Below are 27,199 nucleotides of genomic sequence, written 5' to 3'. Positions count from 1 at the left end.
GTAAAGTCTGCCTGTCATCGTCTCGACAGAGCAGAGATACAGGCTTAAAGAAACACTGAAAGGCTCCTGAATATCAATCAGACTCGCTTTAAATGCAATTCTGTATCTGTGTGGGTCTCTTTGTGTGTGTCTGTATGTGTCTATCTGTGTGTGTGTGCTTCACAACAATCCTAAAACATCTGTATTTGTAGCACCTATTGGCTCGAAACAGCAGAAAAGGCTGTAAAAAATTTTTAAAAGTATTTCGAAATTTCATTTTCAATCTATGTGTGTGTGTGTGTGTGTGTGTGTGTGTGTGTGTGTGTGTGTGTGTGTGTGTGTGTGTGTGTGTGTGTGTGTGTGTGTTGGGGGGCTGAGTTATGTGCATCAACTTGGACAGCACTGTGTTTTATCAGCGCTGTTTAAATGTTTCCTGCCACTCATCTTCCTCGTTTGTAGCGATTCTAACCTTTAGAAGACTGCTATTGATACGATCAGACAGAGATACACTGACACAGACAGACTCACATGCTCTTTGTTCAGCTTGTTGTTTCCTTATGAATCGATTTTATATACTTCCATTAACTTCCATTATATGGTTATCCCACATGATTAGCAAGGCATCTTACAGTCATGGTACACTGTAAACCCCAACAGTCTACCTGACTTATAAAGTTTGTGGATATAACAATTAAAATTCCTCACAAAGTTGAAACAACTTAAAACTTTTCTGTTCGGTTAACGATTCAAACAGTTATAATTGTACATGGCTTAGAAGTTAAGAGTAAATACTGCTTTCTTAATTATGATTTTTGAGTAAATGTTTTTTTCCGAGCTCCGCATGTGGACGTCATGACGTCATGACGTCTTCTCTCTAACCTGAACGACGTTGACAGAAAATTCTGTTCAATATGGCTGCCCTTCTCGAGCGACTGGAGAACACATTTGGAGAAACTTGTAAGTAAAACGGAACCTTCGTTATGTTTATTTTTTCCGTAAAAAAGCAAGTATATTAATATGTTGCAGCCAATAACTTGTTTTCGAATGCGCTGTTGTGTTAAAAAGCACAGACCCAGGTGGTGAATAGTTGTTCGCGCTCTTTTTCAAACATAGATTATGTCGTCAGTTTTACAGTTTTAACCGATTAAAACACAACGCAAGAAAGTTGGCGTTTTTACAACAGCAGCCTCATTGTTCGGCAGGTTTTTGTTTTTTTTTCTTCTCATTAGCATCATTCAAAAGTGACTTAGCTAGCAGTGGCAACTTCTATCTAAAACAATTGAAATATAGCAAGGTGTTGTATATTTAGTGTGCTGATAAGGTTTTCAATATTTTTATTTTTTCTTCCAAGGCTGAAGGCCAAAGACAAAAAGACAGAAGAAAAAAAAATTCAGACTGCAATTAATTTCAGGTGGAGACAGTAAACACAGGTGAGTTGAAAGATCTATTGAAGAAACCATTCATTAAGTCCCTTAAGGTGAAGATTTCATATATTGATAATGATAAAATTAACACAAATTAAAAGTTTCACTGATAAACACACATTTTTTCCTTGCTTTGAACCCCATGTTCTATATAGATCACAGCTCTGATCTGGAGAACACTATTTTAAAATACTGTGTAGGGTTTTTGTCAAATGATTAAGAAACATACTCTCTGTCACAAGAGACAGAAAGGTTGTATCTTAAAAGAAAAGTCTCCAAAATTTAGTAGAGTCTGATGTCATGCAGTTTCATAAACATGTATTCTCCCCAAAGAATGACACCTGAAAACTTTGCGTTAAATGAACTTTTCTTTTCCCTTTTTAGGAGGCGCCTGATATCAACGTGAAACGCACTGCAGTACTTCGTGCCCTTCCTGTATACCTGCGGGAGGAGGACCCAGAATTCTTTTAGACATGTAATGTAAGTGTATTTTTGCATTACTTAAATTCTGCCAGTAAGATAAAATGCTATGGATTTTTTTAAATACAATTTAATACCCTAGCAGCTACCAAATTGTACAAACAAAATACCCTCTCTGTAGAAAACCCACACACACACAGGTCAGGAGCAGGGCACAGGCGCATCACAGCACTATGGCTATGCTGCAGGTGGCCCAAAAACCAGGCTGAAGTCAAGATTTAGTTTCTTTTTGAGATAAAGTCATGAAATAAAAAATTACTTTTTTTTTTAGAAAAATAATAAAAATACAAATTATGTAATGCAAGAAGCTAACACGTTAATGTACATTTTTCAAAAAAAGTAGAGTACCCTAACTCGTTACAAAGTAACCCACTACACTGCTGAATGTTTTGCTAGATTACAGGTCATGCTTGTCACATTCTCTCAAACCAACCTTACTTATTTAATTGGGGCGATCGTGGCTCAAGAGTTGGGAGTTCGCCTTGTAATCAGAAGGTTGCCGGTTCGAGCCCTGGCTCCGACAGTCTCGGTCGTTGTGTCCTTGGGCAAGACACTTCACCCGTTGCCTACTGGTGGTGGTCAGAGGGCCCGCTGGTGCCAGTGTCCGGCAGCCTCGCCTCTGTCAGTGCGCCCCAGGGTGGCTGTGGCTACAATGTAGCTGCCATCACCAGTGTGTGAATGGGTGTGAATGTCTGGATGACTGAATGTGTAAAGCGCTATACAAATACAGGCCATTTACCATTGATACTGGGGCCCGTTCTTCGTACGTCGCTTACTACATCCAAGATCAAATGACACATCCAAGATCAAATCATCGCGCTAACCGTGAGCTCGCTAATCCGGTTCCCCGAACACACTTGCTGTTGACGATTAGTACAGCTGGACGCAGGAATGTGACATCACTGGGCGTCGTAAAAGGGGCTACGCATCGATAGTAGAAACATTGATCGGCAACCCGCTGATTGGTCGGCGAAAATGTCGAAGGGGCGTGCTCGGTATTTTCCGGCAGCAGAGCAAGAACTCTTGAGTGAGGGATTTCAGGAGTTTCAGAGTTTAATTAAAACGCAAGAGAACACTGCAAAGGCTGCAAAAGCAAGGAGAGAGGGCTGGCAGAAAGTTGCTGACAAATCAAACTCGTAGGTAATTTAATAATAATAATAATAATGGATTGGATTTATATAGCGCTTTCCAAGGCACCCAAAGCGCTTTACGATACCACTATTCATTCACTCCCACATTCACACACTGGTGGAGGCAGCTACGGTTGTAGCCAGGCTGCCATATCGCGCCATCGGCCCCTCTGGCCAACACCAGTAGGCGGTAGGGTAGATCTATCATATGACACTATATTGTCCAATATCATATGGCATTATATTATATTATAATATGTTATATTATATCCCCTTTCACATTAGAGCCACAACAGGACCCACAAGAACATGGGAACAAGTAAAAGTGGAATACAGGAGTATTCTACAGAATGGTAATATTTATCTCTTAGATTGCTTTGCGTCTCTTGGCAAGGTAATACTGGCCTGTAATACTCTGTTAGTTTGTTCATAACAGCAACCAAGAAAAGGGCAGAGGAAAAAAAGACAGGTGGTGGTCCTGCACCCCCTCGTCAACAAGTTGGTTAAGTAAATAATACCCTCACGGGAAAATCGATATCTCTCTATGAGCACACTGTCGCGCTGAGCTAAAGGATCCTGTCTATCCCACAATATACGCTGGATTCTGAGGACTCTCCTTATCAATCTTGCACCTTCCGCAATGGGCTGCTCGCGTATACGGACAGGACATGGCTGCGACAGACTTCCCAAATCCACCTTCGCTTTTATAGCCGTGGTCTCTCATCTTGATTACACGAAGTAATTTACAATTACTACTCTGAAATATGAATTACATCTGTAATAATCACATACATGTAATAGAATGTTAATAGTACATTTCCCTTTTTTAGGAAATGACCTGTATGTATCTGTGTGAAATCAATAAATGGATCAGGTGCTGCATTGTCTTTAGTTACATTGATAATATTTATTTATGGTGAAACAGTGGTGGAATATCGCTGTTGCTTTCGTATAAATGAAGCGGACATACCTGCGTGGCCGCGATCTAATCCTGTTTACATAAAGTGAACCTGCTCCCGAGCAGGTTTACGCTTACGGCTCTGTTGCTATGACAGCAAGTCCCGGATGAGCTTCGGGGAACCGACTGATCCAGGATCACGCGAAATCGTCAACAATCTAATCCGGCTAACCTACTTAGCGAGGTACGAAGAACGGGCCCACTGTGTCTATTCCAGGCGGACGCATTGGATGAGTCGACCCTCATTGACACTCCAGTTGCCCTTCTCACAGTGGTTACCGACGGCGCTTCCCAGTCCAGTCCATTTTACTTCCTCAAGCATGGCTGTTTTGGTGAAAGGCGACTAGGTGATGCGTGATATTCCCAGATTTGCAAATGCATTTGCTTTATTGTTTGGCTTGATCTATGCTCTGCATTTAGACTACCCCAGGAAGCTGGTTCACACATTTGCCTTAGTCCAAAATATCTTCATGGGGCTTGATGACGGCAAACCCCTGAAACCCCTGCCTACATGCTCTTAAGGAATATAAGGCAATGTTTGTCAGGACACGCACTCTGTTACTGAGCACTTTGTTTGAAGCACTTTAAGCACTTTAAGTTTACTACAGGCTTTGGGTGGATTTAACTCCATCAGTTTACCTAATTTTCCTATACTTGACTGCCTTATCTGGTTATTTGGAAGCTGATCGTCTTTGTACCCATTTTAAAAAATTGTTTTTCATTTCTATTTAAAAAAAAGTGATTAGTATTTGACTTTTTGTTTTGCATTTTTGTGTATTTTGAGAAAGATGCAATTAGGACTGATGTCGTCCTTTGTGAGTTTATAAAAAGATAAATGTTCTACACAGAATTTATAATGCTCACTTTATGGTGCCGATGTCCATGTTAGTTGTTTTATAAAAACATTTGTGATGTTTTTAAATTTTCATGAAAAAAATGTTAAATAAACAAAATGTAAAGTAACTGAATTTCCGTACTTTTTTTTTTTTTAGTAGTCTACACTCACAACATAAATATCTTTTAATTAATAATCAGATAATTTGAGTTTAGGTTGTAATATAATTGCATTGTGTTGCATCAAAATAATAAACTACAAGAAACACAAAAATATTGAAATTAAAGTATACAGTCTTTGAGTAAAGCTCAATTAATAAAATATAAAATATAATTTAAAATTTTTAGGTTAACAATAAATACAAATTTTGAGTACCCCATACTTAGAAGATATGAGTTTTTGTACTTAAATCTTTTGAGGTAATCAGTTTCCACAAAAGTTTTAAGTTCAGTCAACTTGTTCGGGTTTACAGTGTATCAAATAAGTAGATCCCTGTAAAATTACTAATAAAGCCTCTTGAATAGAAGTGTGTGAAGCTGTATTGCCAAGTTTTACAACTGATGAAGTATGTAATCAAAGCTCCAAATGATGTGAAATACAAAATTTTATTGGACCAAAAAAATGTGTTTTTTAAATCGAAAGGCTGCCAGCACCCGAAGGGTCAAAAGAAGTTAACAAACCTAAATCTGATCAATTTCAACAGGTAATTCTGTCATTGAAGTGCATGTATCTAATTTCAGAATGACTGTGTGAATATATTATTTGTCGGAAAGATCTCCAAAAAGAACGTTAGAGCAAGACAACAGTTTGCCAATGAAAATACAAGGAAAGAGCTTCTGGAGCTTCACACGGTGCAATTCCTCATATGTGTACATGTACTTGGTCAATAAAACTGATTCTGATTCTGAAGACCAGACTTTTTGGAATGATATTCTCTTGATAGATGAATCAAAGTTCATCAAAAAAGTAATACGACACATTTTCAAACACACATCAGATGTAAAAGATCATAAGTACTTGAGGTATGTCCTAGTTGACCAATGAATCCAATGAATATTTTAGCATTTTTAAATCATCAATAATTTGTAATTGAAACAAACAGGAAAAAAACTGCAATATTAAGTCTTCACGATTGGTCAAACTTTCACCAAGTCATGATGTCTAGGCAAAGAAGGCAATACTGTCTTCTGATGGCAAAGCTGCTATCATGTTTTTTGCAAAAATGATTTCTGATGAAAAAAGTTTTTCCTTAGTTTACATGTGCTTTTTGTTAACATATATCCATGGAAGGGCAGGATGGTCCCAGGACAGAGCCATACTGTTAAATTTAAGTTAATACAGGTCAAAATAAACAATAATGAAAGCGTATACATGCATTATAAGTGACTAAAGAGATCTATAATTATTAGTCACCAGGGGTCTATTAGAGGTTTGTGAAAGCAACATGTGTGTATGTGCTTGCATGTCAGGGCACTGTGACTGACTTATGTAGAGCAGGTCCTGCCACACCAGACTGACACATTAAAGTATTGCTACACTGTGTCGGGATTCACAAGGACTGCCTCATCTTCTGCTGTGAGAATCAGTGCAAGTGATCACACAGTGACATTGGTCAGGAACTTAAGGCTACGCACTGTGACACACACGACTCCTCTGGTGTCATTTGTTTTGACATTGATGGTAAGCTGAGGTTTTTCCTCTGAGCCTTTGCTGTCTCTTGTCTTCTGGTTAAAAAGAGTAAACATGTGATTATGCTCAAGATGATTCACCTGAACACACCAGTGGTTAGACTCTTTTCATTTCCAAGTTGTTCAGACTCTGTCACCACATTAAAACTTAGTGGTTATCTGTAAGTGTATTTTTTTTTTAATTTGCAAAGTTAATATTATGAAAATGAGAATTTCCCCTCCAGCCAGTCTTTATTGCTTATTATGTTAAAAATTGTTTATTGTCTTTTTGTCTCTTTTAATTGTTTCATTAGTCTTTGTTTTCTTTGGACATTTTAGATTATCTTGCCTTTGGATTTTATCAGTCAACTTGGTCAGTCTGCTCCTGCCTTTCAGCATCTTTGTTGCTTTTTCCAGACGTCATTGTCTCAACACTTGGGTCTACTGAAGAAATAATCAGCAACAAAGCACAAAACTCCAAAATGTTCTTTGGCTATTAAACTTGGAAGCACTTTTTTTAAGTTAATCACTGTCATAGACTGTATTATTGGACCTTATGTTTACGCTTGTTGCTCTGGGACACATTTCTTATTTTATTGAGACCTGTACAATTTTAACAAGCTATTCCATGCTCTGGTGTAGTTGGACAAAAAATGTATCCAACCATCTGTGTAAATGACCGCAGTAAGCTGAGAAAAATCGGCTGCACTGAATAGAGAAAAGTGGGATTTTCTAGAAGTAGTCACAAACTCTGCTTGTTATTGTAAGAGAATTTTAACATATTGTGGAAAGAATGACGAACACAATCATATATTTGCATTCTTTCAGCACTTTTTATTCCCAGTTGCTGCTCCTTAAACCCTCGGCTGCAGCTTTTCAGCTGCCAGCCACACATATACAACAACAAAGCTTCTTAGGTCCCAGCACGTTTAATAGGGGAGGTGTGATGAGCTGATCAAGCTCAGGTGTGTCCACCTCCCCCGCAGCCGCGCCACAAACCACGCCCCTCCACACATATCATTGTAATCGACTAGTAATATAAAATATTTATTATAGCTTCTTTAATTAGGATTGATTAGCAAATAACTAGCCCCACACCTTTAATGTTAACTTGCTAATCAATACTGGCCAAAGATATTATACGGTAGCTCAATATTACACCCACCATACAATGGGCACTTTCTGTTTGTGTCAATATCTTGAAGTCTGCCTGTACATTCCTTCAGGACAATGTAATTTTCCAGGTCATTTCAGTTTCATTCTTTGTCTTTAATGCTGTCATAAAATCAGCTTCTATCCTTTTTTCCCATATGTCTCATTTCGTAGATTAAGTTGGAACTTAGTGATAAGGGTCACTGGCAGTGTAAACATATCCTCCTGGGTAGACACCTACACACATGCGCGCACACACTCTGTGGTCAGTAATTGCCTTGCCCTTTTAGCAATGCATTATCACAGGTGATATTTGTGGAAGGAACTAAGGTATGTTAGCTTCCCCAAACAAACCTACATTCTCCATCAAGTGCACACAGAGTAAGCTATTGGCTACTATGTTTGCTCAGCGAACAGAGAAGGGTTGAGTGCAAAGATGTTTATACAGCTTTCATTGACTCTGTGTGAATGATAAAGAGACAACAGAGAGACGGGCGAGTAAGCTGGAGAAATGAGTTCCAGTCATTCAGTGACTGGAATGACACACACACGCACACCTTCATATACGTCACTACCAAGAACTTATCTGTAGTATCTCACACACACCTTCAGACACCAAGCTACTTTTTGCACAGTACTCAGTGTTTTGCACATTTCCATTGCACTGTCTTGTGTCTGTATCGTCTTGTCTTGTTTTTGCAATTTTTGCACACTGCACAGTATTGATAGGATTTTGTTAAGGATTTTTACAAACCAAACACAAATGTCCTTGATTTATGTTTAAAGTTTATTTACACATATAGAGATTTATATTTGAGAGGTGACTGAGAAATTAATTAGCACACATTACAATCAACTACATTCCAATTCCTACACCTGGAAAATAAAACACTTCCTTCAAGATTAATTTCTTACCTTCCAGGCAGTCGTTTGTTTCACTTCAAGCAAAGAAAAAAAGAAAATTAATCAAAAACCTGCATAAAGTGTTACATCTTTATTTATTTATTATATTCTCTCAAAGCTGTGTCATAATGCAGCAGACTCATTACATTTGATTTTTTATGGATTTCACACTTTGCACTGACATCTAATGTTTGATTGTATTTTTCACTTCTTATGTTTCAGTGGCATTGTGTTACATTTACCTTACTCACCTCAGTGTGAGTTCAACAGAGTAATTCAAGCTGGACACAAAAGGCACACGGCATAATAAATAAGTGGTGGGGTTTGACAACTGATATCTGTCAAATTAGTTATATTTCAGTAATATGTAATATCGCTCTGCTTTCACAAAATCCTCCTTAATATAAAAATGTGAAATGTGGATTGTTCATTTTATTTCTGTGCAACATTATCCACAATGAGCCTTATTAGAAAACAAATCTACCCCAAACCAAGAGTCCTTCATCAATGCTAGTCCACATCTAGGCTCTTTTTGGCACATTGTTGTTTTACAAATCAAGTTCAAAGTATTAGGTGTTTATAAAAGTGACATTCCACATTGAAGTTGCTCTGATCAGTGAACAAACTTGAAGATCTTAGTCCACCAAATCTTCATTGTCACCAAAAGATCCTGAACCACAAGTTACTGACAGTTCCTATGTGGGACGGCTTTCAGAGGAAATCCTTTTGAGTTCCATCTCTGCTGAATTGAAAAATCTGTGGACTGGATTTCTCCCCTAGCCTGTCACAGAGTGACGCTGAAAAACTAATTCAGGCATTTATTAATGCTAGGCTGTACCACCATTCATTATTATGCAAATGCACTAAAAACTCCCTGAAAAGCCTTAAATTACACTCAAAATGCTGCAGTGAGAATGTTAAGATAAGATAACCTTTATTAGTCCCACACGTGGGAAATTTGTTTTGTCACAGCAGGAAGTGGACAGTGCAAAAGTTATGAGGCAAAAATTAGAATACAATAAGAATAAATACAGTACACAACTGTACAGAATAGAATAAAATAAAATACTATATACAGTAGAATAAAATAAAATAAATATACAATAAGATAAAAATAGAATACAAATACAAATACTATATACAACTGAGTAAAAATACAACGATGACAGAAAGGATTATTGCACTTAGTATTATTGCATATGTATGGATGTGTGTGCTTGATCAGTTAAAGTCTTTATTATGGAGTCTGACAGCAGTGGGGAGGAAAGACCTGCGAAATCTCTCCGTCCCACACCGTGGGTGCCGCAGTCTCCCACTGAAGGAGCTGCTCAGTGCTGTCACAGTCTGCTGCATGGGGTGGGAGATGTTGTCCAACAGGGATGACAGCTTAGCCGCCGTTCTCCTGTCACTCACCACCTCCACTGGGTCCAGAGGGCATCCTAGAACAGAGCTGGCCCTTCGGATCACCCTGTTCAGTCTCTTCCTGTCCCCAGCAGAGATGCTGCCGCCCCAGCAGACCACACCATAAAAGATAGCAGAAGCCACAACAGAGTCATAGAAGGTCTTCAGGAGTGGGCCCTCCACTCCAAACGACCTGAGTCTCCGCAGCAGGTACAGCCTGCTCTGCCCTTTCCTGTAGAGGGCGTCTGAGTTATGAGTCCAGTCCAGTCTATTGTTCAGATGAACACCAAGGTACCTGTAGCTGTCCACAGCCTCAATGTCCATACCTTGGATGTTCAGTGGTTGCAGTGGAGAATGCTTGTGCCTGCGGAAGTCTACCACCAGTTCCTTGGTTTTACTGGCGTTGATCTGGAGGTAGTTCAGCTGGCACCAGTCCACAAAGTCTTGGGTCAGACCTCTGTACTCCTTGTCGTCCCCATCAGTGATGAGGCCGACTATTGCAGAGTCATCAGAGAACTTCTGCAGGAAGCACTGGGTGGAATTGTGGGAGAAGTCTGCAGTGTAGATGGTGAAGAGGAACGGAGCAAGAACCGTTCCCTGTGGGGCCCCCGTACTGCAGACGACCCTGTCCGACACACAGCCCTGAGTCCTCACATACTGTCGTCGGTCGGTGAGGTAGTCCAGGATCCAGGTAGTGAGGTGATGGTCCACTCCAGAGTTCACCAGCTTGTCCTTTAGAACCGAGGGAAGAATGGTGTTGAAGGCACTGGAGAAATCAAAGAACATGATTCTCACAGTGCTTCCAGCGGTCTCCAGGTGAGCGAGGGAACGATGTAGGAGGTGAATGACGGCATCATCCGCTCCAATGCCAGGCTGGTAGGCAAACTGAAGTGGGTTCAGTGATGAGCTTATTAGGCGCCGAAGCTGACAAACTGGAAAGAGGGAGCATATTTATCCCATATTGGTTTCTCTTCACTGGTTCTCTGTTAAATCAAGATTAATATTTTCAATCCCTCTAAGTAGAATGGGAGGCAGAGCCTTCAGCTTTCAGGCCCTCTTCTGTGGTACCAGTTTGGTTTTAAGAGACAGACACCATCTCTACTTTTCACGATAAAAAGCTTTGCTTTTTGCTAAAGCATATAGTTCAGGCTGGATCAGGTGACACTAAGCCATCCTAAAGCTGCAATAGGTTGCTGGGGGGCTTCCCACGATGCAGTGAGTGTTTCTTCTTCACTTGCCTCTTTTTATTCTCTGTTTATACACCACATTGCATTTAATAAACAGTTATTATTAATTATTAATCTCTGGTTTTCCTTCACAGTGTGTCTGTTGTCCTCTCTCCTCAGACCCACATGACTCATCATGGCAGATGGCTCCCCCTCCCTGAGCCTGGTTCTGCTGGAGGTTTCTTCCTGTTAAAAAGTTGTTTTTCCTCCCCACTGTCGCCAGGTGCTTGCTCGGGGGTCATCTGATAGTTGGGGTTTTCTCTGTATTATTGTAAGAAACAAAAAACTAACAAAGAAAAACAAAAGTAACAATAAAACACTGAGTAGCCATGCACCTAGTTTTGCACCATGTCTCACAATAAGATATAACATTTATATCAGAAATTCAACAGTGTTGTCCTTAAGGTGCAAACCACAAGAGTACAGTTTAGAGAATCATGTGAATAGAATACATTCTAGAAGAACAAACAAAGCAAAGAGTTCTTTTCCTTGACAAGCAAGCTCCTTTTCCCCTCCTAAACGCTACTTCACATTCCCCTTTGTCTTTGCAGATGCAACCAGCGGGATCAGTCAGGCCTGAAAGTCTCTCTTAAGCATGCTGGTAATGTTCTTGTCAGAAAGCTCATTTAGCCCAGTAGGTCCACAATGTGTGAAAGTGCTACAAGCATTTGAGCCCCACTCCATGTCTCATCCATGACATTTTTGACTTAATTCTCTTCACTCCCATGTGCATGGCCTCTTAATTGGTACGATAATGACTGCAAACCAACTGCTCTGTAGAGAGGATGATCAATAAGTGCTATAGATCTATATGAGGAAGTTCTCCACTCAAGCTTATCTATTGAATTTAAACCCTCTCTTGCTTTCAGTAAATCCTGTCCACTCTGTTTTGGACAAGTAACAAGGCTCATAGAAACCTTTTTAAAGCACTTTGAGTGGTTAGGAAGAACGTAAATGTAACTCTAGTCCATATTTCCACTAGAAGATCATTTTATTTAAGAATAAAATAATTATGAGGGTAAATGCACTGTGATGGCCAAACCCGTGGCCACACTCTAAATTCGGTAACTTTTGTATTTTCATTCTTCATTTGAACATAGTAATACATTTTAGTTGCCAATAATTTCATTGATTGGTTTGGATACATTTGTTCTATTTGTAAGCGCGCACATTTAGTTTACTTATGTATTCATACTACTTCATTTCTTTGCTTTCTGACTAACCTTTGTCTTTTTATTTCTTACCTGCCATCATCCCTGGGAGTTGCTGGACAAAAGATGGCAGCCAGGGTTTGAAACCATTAAATATGAAGAAGATAATTGGACCACACCACCACTTCCTGCTGAAGGGGGAATGTCCATCCATCCATCCATCTTCATCCGCTTTGTCCGGGGCCGGGTCGCGGGGGCAGCAGCCTAAGCAAAGAGGCCCAGACCTCCCTCTCCCCAGCCACCTCCTCCAGCTTATCCAGGGGAATACCAAGGCGTTCCCAGGCCAGCCGAGAGATATAATCTCTCCAGCGTGTCCTGGGTCTGCCCCGGGGCCTCCTCCCGGTGGGACATGCCTGGAACTCCTCACCCAGGAGGCGCCCAGGGGGCATCCTTGTCAGATGCCCGAACCACCTCAGCTGGCTCCTTTCGATGTGGAGCAGCAGCTGCTCTACTCTGAGCCCCTCCCGGATGGCCGAACTTCTCACCCTATCTCTAAGGGAGAGGCCAGCCACCCTTCGGAGGAAGCTCATTTCTGCCGCTTGTATCCGCGATCTCGTTCTTTCGGTCACTACCCACAGCTCGTGGCCATAGGTGAGGGTAGGGACGTAGATCGACCGGTAAATTGAGAGCTTCGCTTTTACACTCAGCTCCCTCTTCACCACGACGGACCAGTGTAGCGTCCGCATTACTGCAGCTGCAGCCCCAATCCGTCTGTCAATCTCCGGCTCCCTTCTCCCATCACTCGCGAACAAGACCCCGAGATACTTGAACTCCTCCACTTGGGGCAGGAACTCATCCCCGACCCGGAGTGGGCACTCCACCTTTTTCCGGCTGAGAACCATGGCCTCAGATTTGGAGGTGCTGATCCTCATTCCCGCTGCTTCACACTCGGCTGCGAACCGTTCCAGTGCGAGCTGGAGGCCCTCACCCGATGAAGCCAACAGAACCACATCATCTGCAAAAATCAGAGATGAGATTCTGAGGCCACCAAAGCGAAAGCCCTCCGCCACTTGGCTGCGCCTAGAAATCCTGTCCATAAAAATTATGAACAGAACCGGAGACAAAGGGCAGCCCTGGCGGAGCCCATCACCCACCAGGAACGAGTCCGACTTATTGCCGGCAATGCGAACCAAGCTCTTGCAACGGTTGTATAGGGATCGAATGGCCCGTAGCAATGGGCCAGACACCCCATATTCCCGCAACACCTCCCACAGGACACCCCGAGGGACACGGTCGAATGCCTTCTCCAAGTCCACAAAACACATGTAGACTGGTTGGGCAAACTCCCATGCACCCTCAAGTATCCTGGAGAGGATAAAGAGCTGGTCCAGTGTTCCACGACCAGGACGAAAACCGCATTGTTCCTCCTGTATCCGAGGTTCGACTAACGGACGAACTCTCCTTTCCAGCACCCTGGCATAGACTTTCCCACGGAGGCTGAGGAGTGTGATCCCCCTGTAGTTGGAACACACCCTCCGGTCCCCTTTCTTAAAGATGGGGACCACCACCCCGGTCTGCCAGTCCACAGGTACTGCCCCTGATCTCCACGCAACATTGCAGAGGCGTGTCAACCAGGACAGCCCTACAACGTCCAGAGCCTTCAGGAACTCGGGGCGGACCTCATCAACACCAGGGGCTCTGCCACCAAGGAGTTGTTTAACTGCCTCAGTGACCTCGCCCCCGGAAATTGGCGGGTCATTCCCCTCATCCCCAGACTCTGCTTCCTCCTCGGAAGACGTGTCAGTGGGATTAAGGAGGTCCTCGAAGTATTCCTTCCACCGCCCGACAATTTTCTCAGTCGACGTCAGCAGCGCTCCGCCAGCACTATACACAGTGCAGGTAGAGCACCGCTTTCCCCTCCTGAGACGTCTGACGGTTTGCCAGAATCTCTTCGAGGCAGTCCGAAAGTCTTTTTCCATGGCCTTTCCGAACTCCTCCCACACCCGAGTTTTTGCTTCAGCCACTGCCCAAGCCGCATTCCGCTTGGCCTGTCGATACCTGTCGGCTGCCACAGGCTAACCAAGCCCGATAGGACTCCTTCTTCAGCCTGGTGGCTCCCTTCACCTATGGTGTCCACCATTTGGTTCGGGGATTACCACCACGGCAGGCACCAACCACCTTGCGGCCGCAGCTCAATGCAGCAGCTTCGGCAATGGAGACGCTGAACATGGTCCATTCGGACTCAATGTCCCCAGTCTCCCTCGGAATGCTGTTGAAGCTCTGCCGGAGGTGTGCGTTGAAGATCTCGCGGACTGGGGCCTCTGCTAGATGTTCCCAGCACACCCTCACTACGCGTTTAGGTGCACCAGGTCTGTCCAGCGTCCTCCCCCGCCACCTGATCCATCTCATCCACCAGGTGGTGATCAGTTGACAGCTCAGCCCCTCTCTTTACCCGAGTGTCCAGAACATGTGGTCGCAGGTCTGGTGATACGATTACAAAATCGATCATCGACCTACGGCCTAGAGCGTCCTGGTGCCACGTGCACTTATGGACACTCTTATGTTCGAACAGGGTGTTCGTTATGGCCAAACTGTGGTTAGCACAGAAGTCCAATAACAAAGCACCGCTCGGGTTCAGATCAGGGAGGCCGTTCCTCCCAATCACGCCCCTCCAGGTCTCGCTGTCGTTACCCACATGAGCATTGAAGTCTCCCAGCAGGACAACAGTCTCCAGGTGAAGCACCCTCCAGCACCCCCCCCCCCTCCCCAGGGACTCTAAGAAGGCTGGGTACTCTGAACTGCCACTCAGCGCATAAGCGCAGATGACAGTCAGGACCCGTTCCCCGACCCTAAGGCGCAGGGAACAAACCCTCTCGTCCACCGGGAAAAACCCCAACGTACCGGCAGCAAGCCGAGGGGATATTAGGATACCCACCCCAGCCCGCCGCCTCTCACCAGGGGCAACTCCAGACTGAGACAGAGTCCAGCCCCTCTCCAGGAGACTGGTTCCAGAGCCCAAGCCATGTGTAGAGGTGAGCCCGACTATATCTAGCCGGTACCTCTCAACCTCACGCACTAACTCAGGCTCCTTCCCCACCAGAGAGGTGACATTCCATGTCCCTATTGCCAGTCTTGGCAGCCGGGGGTCAGTCCGCCAGTGCCTCTGCTCCTGGCCGCCACACGGTACACAATCCACCCGACCCCTATGGCGCCTCCTGCGGGTGGTGGGCCTGCGGGAGGATGGGCCCATGTTTCCTCTTCGGGCTGTGCCCGGCCGGGCCCCATGGACTAAGGCCCGGCCACCAGACGCTCGCCCTCGGGCACCCTCCCCGGGCCTGGCTCCAGGGCGGGGTCCCGGTAACCCTATCCCGGGCAGGGTAAACTGTTTCCTCGGTGTCCTTTTCATAAGGGTCTTATGAATCGTTCTTTGTCTGGTCCCGCACCCAGGGCCAATTTGCCATGGGAGACCCTACCAGGGGGCAAAAGCCCCCAGACAACATAGCCCCTGGGATCCCTGGGACACACAAACCCCTCCACCATGATAAGGTAGCGATTCAAGGAGGGGACCCAAGGGGGAATGTGTGTTTTCTTTACTTTAAAAACAAAGTATTTGTATTTAATTAAATATTTGAGTTTAGGGTTTAATGGGGTTTTTTGATTTTCTTCTTTAGTGTTTAGTTTATTAACAAACTAGATTGTACTGCATCGTTTGTGATTTATGATTGTGTTTTGTTTGTTACCCCTCATGTGTCACAATGGTCTGATCAGCCATTATATATACCCTTGTATGTCATTTCATGTTTAGGTCAATTATGTATGTTTGGGCAGTCATTTGGTTTGTTAAGGTTGCAGTCTTTGCCTGAGTTCAGTTTTGTTTCTTTGACCTCTTTTATGAGCTCAACATTTATTAGTCTTGTAAATATAATTTTTGGGGGTTAAATAAATGGAAACTATATTTTTCTAATAATTCCTGGGCTCCTCCTGTTTTTCAACTCGGTCCATCACATGCACATTATTTGCTTGTGCTGATATTAGGAAAGAAATAAGAGTGACCAAAGCAATACCTTTATAAAAATATAAATATATATATAAATGTTTTTATTTGGGTATCTGGCTTAAAAGTTAAGTTGATCAGTTGTACTAAGAACTGAGAAAATTAAAATTACTATTAATATTCACTAAAATCTATTATTGAAAAAATCTGTTAAATCTAGTTTTCAGGTCCATTGAAGTCTCTGGCTATTTTTTTTTTTTAACCTGGCAAAACATCCTGACATTTGGTCAGTAAAAGCTCCACAATCCAAACCAAATGGCACAGACAAAGTACTACCACGAAACACAGAATCAGTGACACCAATGTCAGTAAATCTGGCCTAAAAATTGAGAACTCAACTAAACCGATTATTATGTGTCACATTCTGCAAATGGCAGAAATACCACTTGTCACCTATAGCTGTTACCTTGGGTGGCTGTGGATCAGGTGGAGCAGGTCATTTACTGGTTAGATGTTTGGTTGTTCAATTCTTGGCTGCTTGAGTCTGCCTGCTAAAGTACAGGCAAGATACTGATCCATATTCCATATGTGGCTTTTGTGAATGTATGTGTGTAAATATAAAGCGTGTTCCATAATTTTACCTCTGTTGGTTCAACACTCAAATTGTCTGAGAAAAAAATAATTATTTTTCTTTCTTTAAATAGACCGTTTCACTGAATTAGCCACAGGTAACAAAACAAACTGAAGGCTCATGCATTGTGTTTGACATTACAGTTTTTCTGTTAAATGTTTTTGTGCTTTGTTGTTAGAAATATAGAAACCCTGCCTCTAAGCCTGAATGTTTGTTATCACTTGTTGGATATTAAGAGATTTAATACACATAAGAATATTTAAGCACATTTCACAACACGTGACTGTGAACTTCAGCTGTTTTACACAGAAATAAAATGCCTCTAGCGTTCTACTAAAACCTGCTACAGAGAATTTCTTTCTAATCGAAATCTTCAAACTCCACTTGTGAAGGCCTAACCTCACTACTGGCTGTGCAGCTTATTCCATGTTTGAATATTTCTTTTTGTTTTTGCCTCTCCGTGGTTATTGCAACGGTCTCAAATAAATGAATTCAAATGTTAAAAAAGTACAGAAGTGATGGATTAACCAGTGAGGAGACAATGACCAACTGTTTAATGAACTACATGCAAACATGTCAGATGTAAAGATGAAGCAGGTCTTCAACCAGGAAAAGAAAACAAAGCAGCAACTCAGGCCTGCAGCAAAACACGGATTTCATCAATAAAACGGGAAAAATTCACAGGGGAGTGAAGGCGATGGGGGAGAGGGCTGTGGGTATGCATGACACGTAAAGCCATATCGTTCAGGTGCTCATACGTCACAGCTTTGGACTACTGGGAACCTGCGTCATCACGCTTCTTTATTGACGCTGGCACAACTACTTTACGGTGAAATGACTTTTTGTCCGTCTGTCTGTCCGTCAGCCTCACAGTTGCTCACGTGGCTCCGCCTGGTGGCAGAAATCGCAACAGTTTGAGTCACAGAGTGAAAGCATTCCGAGCAGACTGACATGCAACGAAACACAATAAACGTTTTTAGCTAAACTTCAGACACAGTGGTGTGCACGTGGTTAATCTCCACAGATCAGCCAAAACACAAAGATTTCAGTTTGACTGGGAATATGTATTCCATAACCCAGAGTTGATTCACTGCTGCCCCGAATACACGGAAACCTCAGCCAGCAAGAACGAATCACTTTGTTTGGACAACTACTGGTTTCCATTTGGACATGTTGGATCATATTTGACTGATTTCTCGTGAGATACATATCGAATGTAACAGGTTGCTTTACTGGATAGTTGAGCCAGGACTTCTGGTGGCCAGATAAGCCCAGTCTGGGTTATGCAGAGCTTTGAGTAAACAGATGGAAACTCACTAAACATTCTTTTTTTTTTCTTTTTGCACTGATGCAGCTTTTGAGTGTCATGGCCCAAAATGTCATCAGAAACACAAGACTGACTGCGTGACCGACTCCTTAGTAATGTCTCATCATCATCATCACCATCGCTATCTGACTCATTCGGCCTCTACTCCCACCCGTCTCCCTCACACACTCACGCGGTGTAACCCCTCCCTTCTCCGCTGCTGCTAAACTGTATAAATAACCTCTGTCGGAGTTTGGAAGCAAGGTACAGCGACCTGCAGAGTGAAAACAAGACACCGAGGAGGAGAGAGAGTAAACCCTCTGCTGCTGCGAGAGACCACCTGTGGCTGCCACGTCTACCTGTAACCTCCAAAGTCTTCTCAAAGTAAGTCTCCACACTTCTCACACAACCCGTGCTTTAACTTTCTTTGACTCCAATAGGGATTTGTTGATTTGTTTATATACCGGTAAATAAATAAATCAAAATAATCGCAACTTTGCTGAGCAAAACGTACTTAAAATAAAAGGTTTCTTCTGCTCGCTTGCCTTTAAGCGTTAATTGGTGTCCAGTAGCTTGGCTGAGGTGACATCTGGAGCGCGTTCAGTACCACGGACAGCTCAGCCTAGTTTTACCACACAACACATGCCATCGATTTGCCTCAGGATCCACATCTGTTTCGTCTAAAAAGTATTTTTTTTAAAAGCAGAACTTCAATATAACCGATTACAGCAGAAATGTGCGCAAAGGTCACTGTTGCTGAACTTGATCAGATCTGCTCTAAATTCTGAAGATCAGCTTTATAAGACCTGCTGAAGGAAGGAAAAGGACTTAGAACAAAATCTAGTGGCCTCAGTTGCTATTTTTTTTTTAAATAATATTTTATATTTTTCAAATGAATAAATACATAAAAGGAGGATATACGTTTTTCTTATTTATTTATTGAAGCAACTCCGACTTTAATCTATAATTCACCCCATGCAATTATTTAGAAAAGGACTGGAAAATACAGCAAATAAGCAAATAAATAAATAGCCGGGCTGCAGGGTGCGAGTGGGGGTAGAGAGCAGAGGTTTCTGGCACACTTTCATCTGCTCCCACACATGCACGGAGAATAGGAAACGTGCTGGAGAGGTTCACACTCCAGCAACATAGTACTCATGGTAGGTGAAGGCCACATTCACATAATACAGTTATTCTACCAAGAGTCTTGGTGGAGATTTACTGCTGCAAATGGAAAATGCGAAAAAAGTCGCAAAACGCAAATAAATAAATAAATAAACAAACAAACAAATAAATGAAATGCTACAATAATATTTTATTTTAAGGATTTCACAAAATATTGCGGTTCTTTTTTGTTTTTAAGTTGTTGGTTAGACAAGATTTACATACAGAGTTTTAAAAGACAATTAGATTGTAGACTGCTAGTTCTGGCCTGATTAAATAGTGTGGGTGTGCGATCCGCTGCTAAATGTGGCACAGCATATAGACCAAAACACCCAGAAGGTAAATCCTGAAGCAGCTGGTGCAGCTTGTCAGATGTGAGCGTCTGTTAGTTTCATGGTTTTCTGTAAGTCTGAATGGAAAAAAAAAGAAATTCAATTTAGATCTCTTTTTTAAAATTCAATTAATTGTGAAACAAATTAAACAGTGAAATGGCCAAACTAATGCAAGTGATAATTAAGCTCCTTACTGCCATTTTCAACAGCCTCTGGACATTTCCACCACAGACTCCACAGTCAGACAGAGGACAGAGGGATTTTTTTTTATGCTTTATGTTAGTTGTGCAAATTTACGAGTTTGCAGTTTTTAAATCTGTGCAGACCTGGTGTGGAGCAAACCAGTGACTTCTGGGGAAAATGAACATGCAGTTACTTTATCTGACTGTTAATCCAGACATACACAGATTTATAGTTTGTTGTTGTAAAAAAAAATACTTGTTTAGTTATCAACAAGAAGTTACAGCAAGATTTCTCTCTTTGTTGAAAGGCTTTAATCCAGGATTCTAATTAATAATTGTAACAGCAGGAGCAGATTTGGTAATGGTATGATGTGATAATGAAATAATCGTCATAAAGCTGATACACTTCAGTGGAAATCCAGTTCCTCACACAGCATGCTAGTTATTATTATTATTAATGCAAATTAAACCTTTCTGTAAACTCCATTAAACCCACAGCCTCCGTGAAGATGCGTGAAATCAGTTTCCTCCTCTAGAGACAAACCCATTTTCTTCATCTTCTTTCAAAAGACAACAACTTTCAGGGAAGAGCTGACAAAAAATCAATCACAGCCCAAAGCCCTAAAAAACATTAAAGGTATATATTGACTTGTTTAACCGCTTTACACACCTCCGTTTACTCATCAGCCTGAGCAGATATTACAGATGAAAACAGATGACATTTGCACCCCTCAGGAGAGGTATGGTACGGGTCGAAGGTTTAGTCATTAGACAGGAAAGGGCAATAGCCTTTATTAGACTCAAAGCATCTTTTTTAATGTATTTATTTATTTGTAAGATTTCATTTAGGATTTATTTATTATTTCCTTCTTTTTTGTTATTTTTCATTATGAATCAATGGGAAATTAGACTTCAACAGTGGTTAGATTTCCATAGCATTTATGTGCCTTGTTACAGATGGTTGTGATACTGAAACCTTGGACAGTGCTGGTGGCCTTAGTGCTGTGTGTGCTGGTCTGTCTGGGAACACTGGCTGATGCCTACCCCCCCAAACCCGAGAACCCAGGAGAGGATGCTCCTCCTGAAGAGCTGGCCAAATACTACACTGCCCTGAGACACTACATCAATCTGATCACCAGGCAGAGGTATGACCACACACACATACACGAGTGTGTGCCCAACAGGCACCGCTGTTCAGGACAGCCTTGAAATGAATGTGGTGCTCAAATGACATTTAGATTTGGTACCATGAGAAAATGACTGAACTTGAAGGAAAATGGTGATTTCCAAACAAATAAAGAAACCATTTTCATCTCCTGCATTAAATTTCAATAAGGATATCAAGGTAAATTTAACAAGGTAAAAAACAAGAAAAAAAGATACAGCACAATCTGCTTCATCACCAATGAAATGACGTGTGCCATATTTGAAAATGTGGAACGAAAAAACAAAAAAGCTTGAATTAATTTTTTTGTTCAGTTTTCTTCCACCAAAAAATCCTGCAAGGCAGGGCACCAATATGAATATTTAATGGTCCCACACTAATAACCTTTCCCAAGTCTTTAAGTATTGTTTTTACTGTTGTGGATGATCCACATGAAGCTGGGCATGAAGAAAGTATGTGAGTTAAATCACTCATAAACAGCCCTTGAAAAATCCCCTCAAAATTAATGACCCTGAGCCAACTGTAGGTGTTAAGCTAAATGTGTTAGTGGGGAACTTGAGCCTTTTCTTGCTTCTTTCCTGCCGATCTTACTTTAGTCCAGACTTCATTTTATCTTCCTTGAGTCATTAAAGCAAGCTGGTTCATACATAAGCCTGGAGCTCTGTCAATGTGTGATGTACACCCTCTTCCTCCCCAACACTTCACACAATGAGATTATAGATTAGATTACTGTCCACTCTCTGAAACCTCCAGGCCTCGAAATGAGCGGGACCAGAGCAATAAAATCGGCGCAGACCGACCCAAGAAAGAAGCCCAAATTCAGTTAGCAGGGCCCAAGCTAAAGCCTGCTGCTCTCAGGTATAAAGATCACCAGTATGGAATTGTCAGAGGGTGTTTCATCATTGGAAACAGTCACACTCGGGAGCTATCTGTTCTCATTCATGAAAGTCAAATAGGCCATTGGTATTTAAATACATCCAGTGCTATAGAAAGTTTTTGCATTTCACTAGAGAGGTGCACATTATGGTTTTCACAGTGGGTGTGAGTGTTTGTTAGGTTTAGACACACTAGATACAACTGATAGATCTATGAGGTGTAACCACAAATGAACAAAAGAAAACAAAAGTAAAATTTGCATAGTTATTATATCATATGTGCTATATTGTGACAATGTTAATATTTAAATATTGCATTTATCAGTTACCATCACATGTAGCCACGCTTTTCAGTGTAAGTAACATTTCTTACTACTCCAAATTATATGGAAAATTATACACAAATACATCAAAAATACCAAAACTAACAAAGACACGTTCATCCCCAACTGGCTCAAACATTTCACAGAAAGCTGTTTTAACACATGAAGGACTGTGAAGATGTTAAAGAGGATGGATTTTAATTCTGGTGACTTTTGTCTTTTTTTTCTTTTTTTACAAATATCCATACAACTAATCAATTAAAAATTAATTCAAAAGAACACTCAATCCTTAGATTGAGCTTTAGATTTAAATTAAGGTCCCACAATTGTAGGAATTGCAGGCGTGAGCCTGTGAACCTGCTTGATCATTTCAGTGCAGCACTAACAGAAAATGTTGAAAGTATAATATTATTACATTTCCTTAAGTAAGAAATCCGAGCATTTCTTTCACCACTGGGGAGAAGAAGACGCAAAAGGACACATTAAGGCTAAAGAAAAAAATATTGGTAGATTGGTAGGAAGATTGAGGTATCAACCAGCGGTGAAAACATTTTATATCCTGATATGTTGCCAGCTGTGTGACAGCTGAAACAGTACATGTGCGCTTCTTGATTGCTTACCTGCAGGGAAGCACACACTGAGGAAGTAACGGAGCATAAGATTGGGTGCTGAGGTCATAGGGGAGGTGGAACAGATGTTTGATGGGAAAACAGAAGAACTGCAGGCCGCTCTGCGGGACCTGAGATGATTGTTTCGCACACATAAACACACACACACACACACATTACCAAGTAAATTTTCAGTTAAACGGCTCTGTGATTTTACATTTGCAGGCTCTTTTGGAACCCTGGTTTCCCATCAAGGGAATGATAAAAACCCAGCCAGACTTGGAAATGACAGCCTCGTACACACATTAAAACAAACACACACTCTTGAATTTGAATCTGACTGTGACATTAAAGCATTAGCAGCAAACAAAAGGGAACAGCTTGGAAAGGTAGAGGTAAGAGAAGACAGGTGACAGACTGACAGACAAGTGTGACGCACCAGAACCAAAGCCCAAAAGTCATGTGTTTGTTGTGAGAGGAATAAATGTGGTCACTGGTTTGAATCAGGTTGCTGCACACTGCTGATGATTTCGAAAGGAAGGACACAATCACAGACAGAAACCTGCCAACAATAAGAAAAAAACCAAAAAAACCTGATTAACACAAAGTGTCCAAAGTGACGGCATGACAAGCACATCTCAAAAAAACAAATATAGTACCAACAAAAGCAAACAACATACAAACAACCTAACAAAGTCTTAGGGAACAGACACTTAACACACACCAGGGAACAGGATAACAAACCCCAGGCAAACTGAATCAAACACTAACAAGGGTGAGGAAAAAAAGGAAATAACTTTCAAAATAAAACAGGAAATTGTAAGGTTGATTAAGAATGAACTCTAAACTCTAAGCGGTGCAGAAAATCACAAAGAGAACTTTCAAAAGCGCAGTGGAAGAGAAAATTTAGAGACAGACAATTGAAACTGTGTTGTCATAAAGACAGTGTCGTGGAGATGTGCAAAAGTCTTGACTTCTCATTTTTAAAAAGTATTTTTCTACACAAATGGAAAATAGGTGCAGCGTTTTATTAAAATGTGTACATACATACATGAGAATGCATTGTATAAAGCTACATTTTAACAAGCTTGAAAGTCAAAATTTGGTATGGCCAACTTTATTCTATAACACAGATTGCTGTAGACATTCACAGTTTTACCTCTCGTGAGCTCTTCTGTGCATACTCATACAGAACTTTCAAATTTGGTTTATCACTCTAGAAGACCTACTGGCACTGGTTGATAATTTGGGCTACCTTTGTCCCCATTTCCCTTCCTTAAGCATGGTTTCCTGACAGCCACCGTTTCATTGAGACCATTTCTAATGCTTCAGCAAACAGCACGTGGGGCACATTATATCCAGTTTTCCGTTAATAACTCTTTCTTTCGGAATCACTTTTTTTGGAGCAGCTATTGGTGAAACAATGTTATCTTTGGCATTATTCATAGATCCAACTAAAGAAATGGAAACATATATGTTTATGCAACAGAATGCTAGTAACAAAGTACCTAAAGATACTATTCAAACTGTTTTGATAAAACTAATCCAACCCTTGAATTGTGTGACTTGAATCATCCTTGAATCATTGATGGGTCAGTGTTGGTTGTCTTCACAAGACATGAAAGAAAGAAACAAAAAAACTCCTCTGTAAACATTCACTTACACATAAATGAATGAAAAGCAGTCAATGGCCAAAGGAAAACTTCAGAAATATTTCAGAAAGCCTGGAGAACTCTTATTCATGACCACATATATAGAAATGTGGGGTGACTTAAGACCTTTGGACCACCTACAATATTAAATATACCATATAACAGTTACAGGAGCGGCATGGTCATGAAAACTCATGCTATGAAGTTCCCAGTGCTCATATTCTGCTGATGTTTACGTCAGATGATTGTTGGTACTTTAGTGTACTTTTACACATTATGCGCCTCAGGATTTGACAGCTCCAATCTAACTTATGGGTGCTGTGATTTCTAAATGCATACACTTTGCAATGATACCACTTACAGTTGACTGTGGAATAGCTAGGAGGGAAGAAATTTCATGAACTGACAATGGTGACATCCTATCACAGTAACAGCAGAATGACTTATTAGTTGTTTGTAAAGGCAAACTGCATGGCTACAGGCTTGATTTTATAAACCAGTGGCAAGGGGACTAAAACCACAGTGCGGCACAATGTATTAGTGTATATACAGATATACAGTGTATATCTCAACAAAAGACGTGCGTGTTTCATCGGTAGCCAAATGAGGTTAAACTTATTATGGTTTCTAAGTCATGAGTAAATGGACTGATTCTTATATAGCACTTTTCTACTCTCCCAGAGTACTCAAAGGACTATATACAACAACCTCATTCACACCCACTCATACAAGCACTTCTAAACTCAAGAGCAAACTAACCAACATTCACACACATTCACACTCCGATGAACGCATCAGAGGGCAACTTGGGGTTAGTATCTTGCCCGAGGATAATTGGCATGCAGACTGGGGAAGCCAAGGATCAAACCACCAACCTTCCAGTCAGTAATTGATCTGCTCAACCACCTGAGCCACAGCCAACTCAGTGATTTTCAGCCTGTACGAACAGCTGTATATTTTTTCCTGTGGCTCTAGAGATTAAATTTTATCTTGTGTCAGATAAATAATCCCTACAATAATATAGAGGATGTGTGCAGTCATGAAAGATGTATGCTGTAGAATCATTCCACCTGAATGCAATCATGTGCCACAAAAGGCAGGAGAAAAGACTAAGCACCTTATCTGCAGATCTCATTTCATATCAAGCTTTGAGGGGCGTGTGTTTTCATATTTGTAACTAAATTCTTGAAAATCTGTTAAAAAACGTGGATTATTATGGATTATATAGAGACCTCTGTAGCAACCACCAATGTGGCATTCATGGTTGTATCATGGGTAATTTAGGATCCAGTCTTATAGAAGGATTAAAGGTCAGTGTATAAGGGATCCTTGCTGCTTCTATTTTGACTCTATACCAATGAGCTGCACTTTGTGTGACTGATTTACAATAAAAGCAAATCTGTTTTTGTAAAGGAGAGTGAAACAGCAGCATTAGGAAGTGTTTGGATCAGCAGTCGTTTCGAGAACAGAAAATGCACTGTGGTGGTCTGAGTCGAGGGGGAGAATGGTGAACCTTTCCACTAACAATGATTATTAAACAACAGAAACATTTACAGAGGCAAACTGTCATGAATATCTATTTTTCCAAAATAATGCCAACATTAAAGCATAAAGACTGAGCTTTAACTTCATGAAAATGATCACAATTGCAATTTACAATAAAAAAAATGTCTTCTTCACTCTCAGGTATGGAAAGCGTTCAGCTCAGGAGGACGTGGTCGCAGAGCTGCTGTTTGGTGGCGATAACAACAGAGACCAGAGATCAAGGTAAAGATCCTCAAATGTAAAAACTGAAGATGTCACATGAACTTAAAGAATTTACACTCTTCTCTCATTGGCACATTATTTCCTCTCTCTGTCTTTCAACAGATATGATGACTCTTACATGTGGTGATTCTCCTCCCTCCTCATCGGACATTCCCTCCGGGTACATCCCAGAATGCACCTGGAGGGGCCGACATGTGCCTCTTCTTCCCTGTACTCTAAACCCAACAAAAGAGCATCTCTGACGTATCACAACCTCCCTCTGTTTCTCCTGTTGTTGTTTCACATCTCTGTCACTCCAACAAAACTGTACATAATTTATTATTAAAATAAAATATATATGTATATGAAATCACAGAAGGTGGAACTGTGTCTGTGTGTGTGTGTGTGTGAGCTTTGGTGTCCTTCAACTGTCCATCAGACTGGAGGAGATTCTTGTTTTGCTGTTTGTATTGTGAAAAGTAACATCATAATATGTGAATCAAATGTTTTCTGTGAGAATAAAAGTTCCCAAGGACTCATGATCTTTTCTTTTGTGGCCTTTTATGTTCATTTATAACTCCGTATTTTAATTCTACCCGCTACTATAGCTTTGCCTGATTCAGAGTTCAACAGACTTCTTATTGATCTTACAGTGGGACTTGCCTCTCAACTGATCCTTTGTCTCCAATAAGGTATTTTAACGTCCTCCCCAAAAACATTTCTAAACTTAACTAAGAGACTGACAAAAAACAATGGCTTTGTCCAAAACATCAATGTATTGTGTTGAAGAGATATATTTAAAAGATAGTAGTAATCAGTATAGTGTCCATTCTGCACAGGCTCCAATTAATGGCAAGGGAAATGCTGCTGAACGCTTAGATATGGAGGAATAGGTGCTCTGCTGAATGAAACAGC

The 27,199-nt window shown here is 41.3% G+C and overlaps 1 protein-coding gene and 1 long non-coding RNA gene across 2 annotated transcripts; both read left to right on the top strand.

Moving 5' to 3' along the window:
- The first annotated feature begins 625 nt into the window (after positions 1-625).
- On the top strand, positions 626-4,171 carry LOC113021398 (uncharacterized). Its single transcript, XR_013908656.1, has 4 exons — positions 626-936; positions 1,331-1,409; positions 1,788-1,883; positions 3,299-4,171. It is a non-coding gene; the product is annotated as an uncharacterized LOC113021398 (long non-coding RNA).
- Positions 4,172-17,967: 13,796 nt separating this feature from the next.
- pyya (peptide YYa) lies at positions 17,968-26,826 on the top strand. The gene is made up of 4 exons (XM_026166041.2): positions 17,968-18,621; positions 20,873-21,060; positions 26,225-26,305; positions 26,408-26,826. Exons 2-4 carry the CDS (start codon positions 20,873-20,875, stop codon positions 26,430-26,432), a joined length of 294 nt encoding a protein of 97 aa, XP_026021826.1. The 5' UTR covers positions 17,968-18,621; the 3' UTR covers positions 26,433-26,826.
- Positions 26,827-27,199: the final 373 nt, after the last annotated feature.

Source organism: Astatotilapia calliptera, chromosome 4 (genome assembly GCF_964374335.1).
Source record: "Astatotilapia calliptera chromosome 4, fAstCal68.1, whole genome shotgun sequence".
Classification (NCBI taxonomy): domain Eukaryota; kingdom Metazoa; phylum Chordata; class Actinopteri; order Cichliformes; family Cichlidae; genus Astatotilapia; species Astatotilapia calliptera.
Note: the sequence above shows the minus strand (reverse complement) of the source record. Positions and strands in the feature narration are given on the sequence as shown.

What these genes read in the sequence shown, in the direction of transcription:
- pyya (XM_026166041.2), top strand. Translation starts at nt 20,873, where the DNA reads ATGGTTGTGATACTGAAACCTTGGACAGTGCTGGTGGCCTTAGTGCTG. An exon ending in AATCTGATCACCAGGCAGAG is followed by an intron (nt 21,061 to 26,224) that starts GTATGACCACAC and finishes CTTCACTCTCAG; the next exon opens with GTATGGAAAGCGTTCAGCTC. An exon ending in AACAGAGACCAGAGATCAAG is followed by an intron (nt 26,306 to 26,407) that starts GTAAAGATCCTC and finishes GTCTTTCAACAG; the next exon opens with ATATGATGACTCTTACATGT.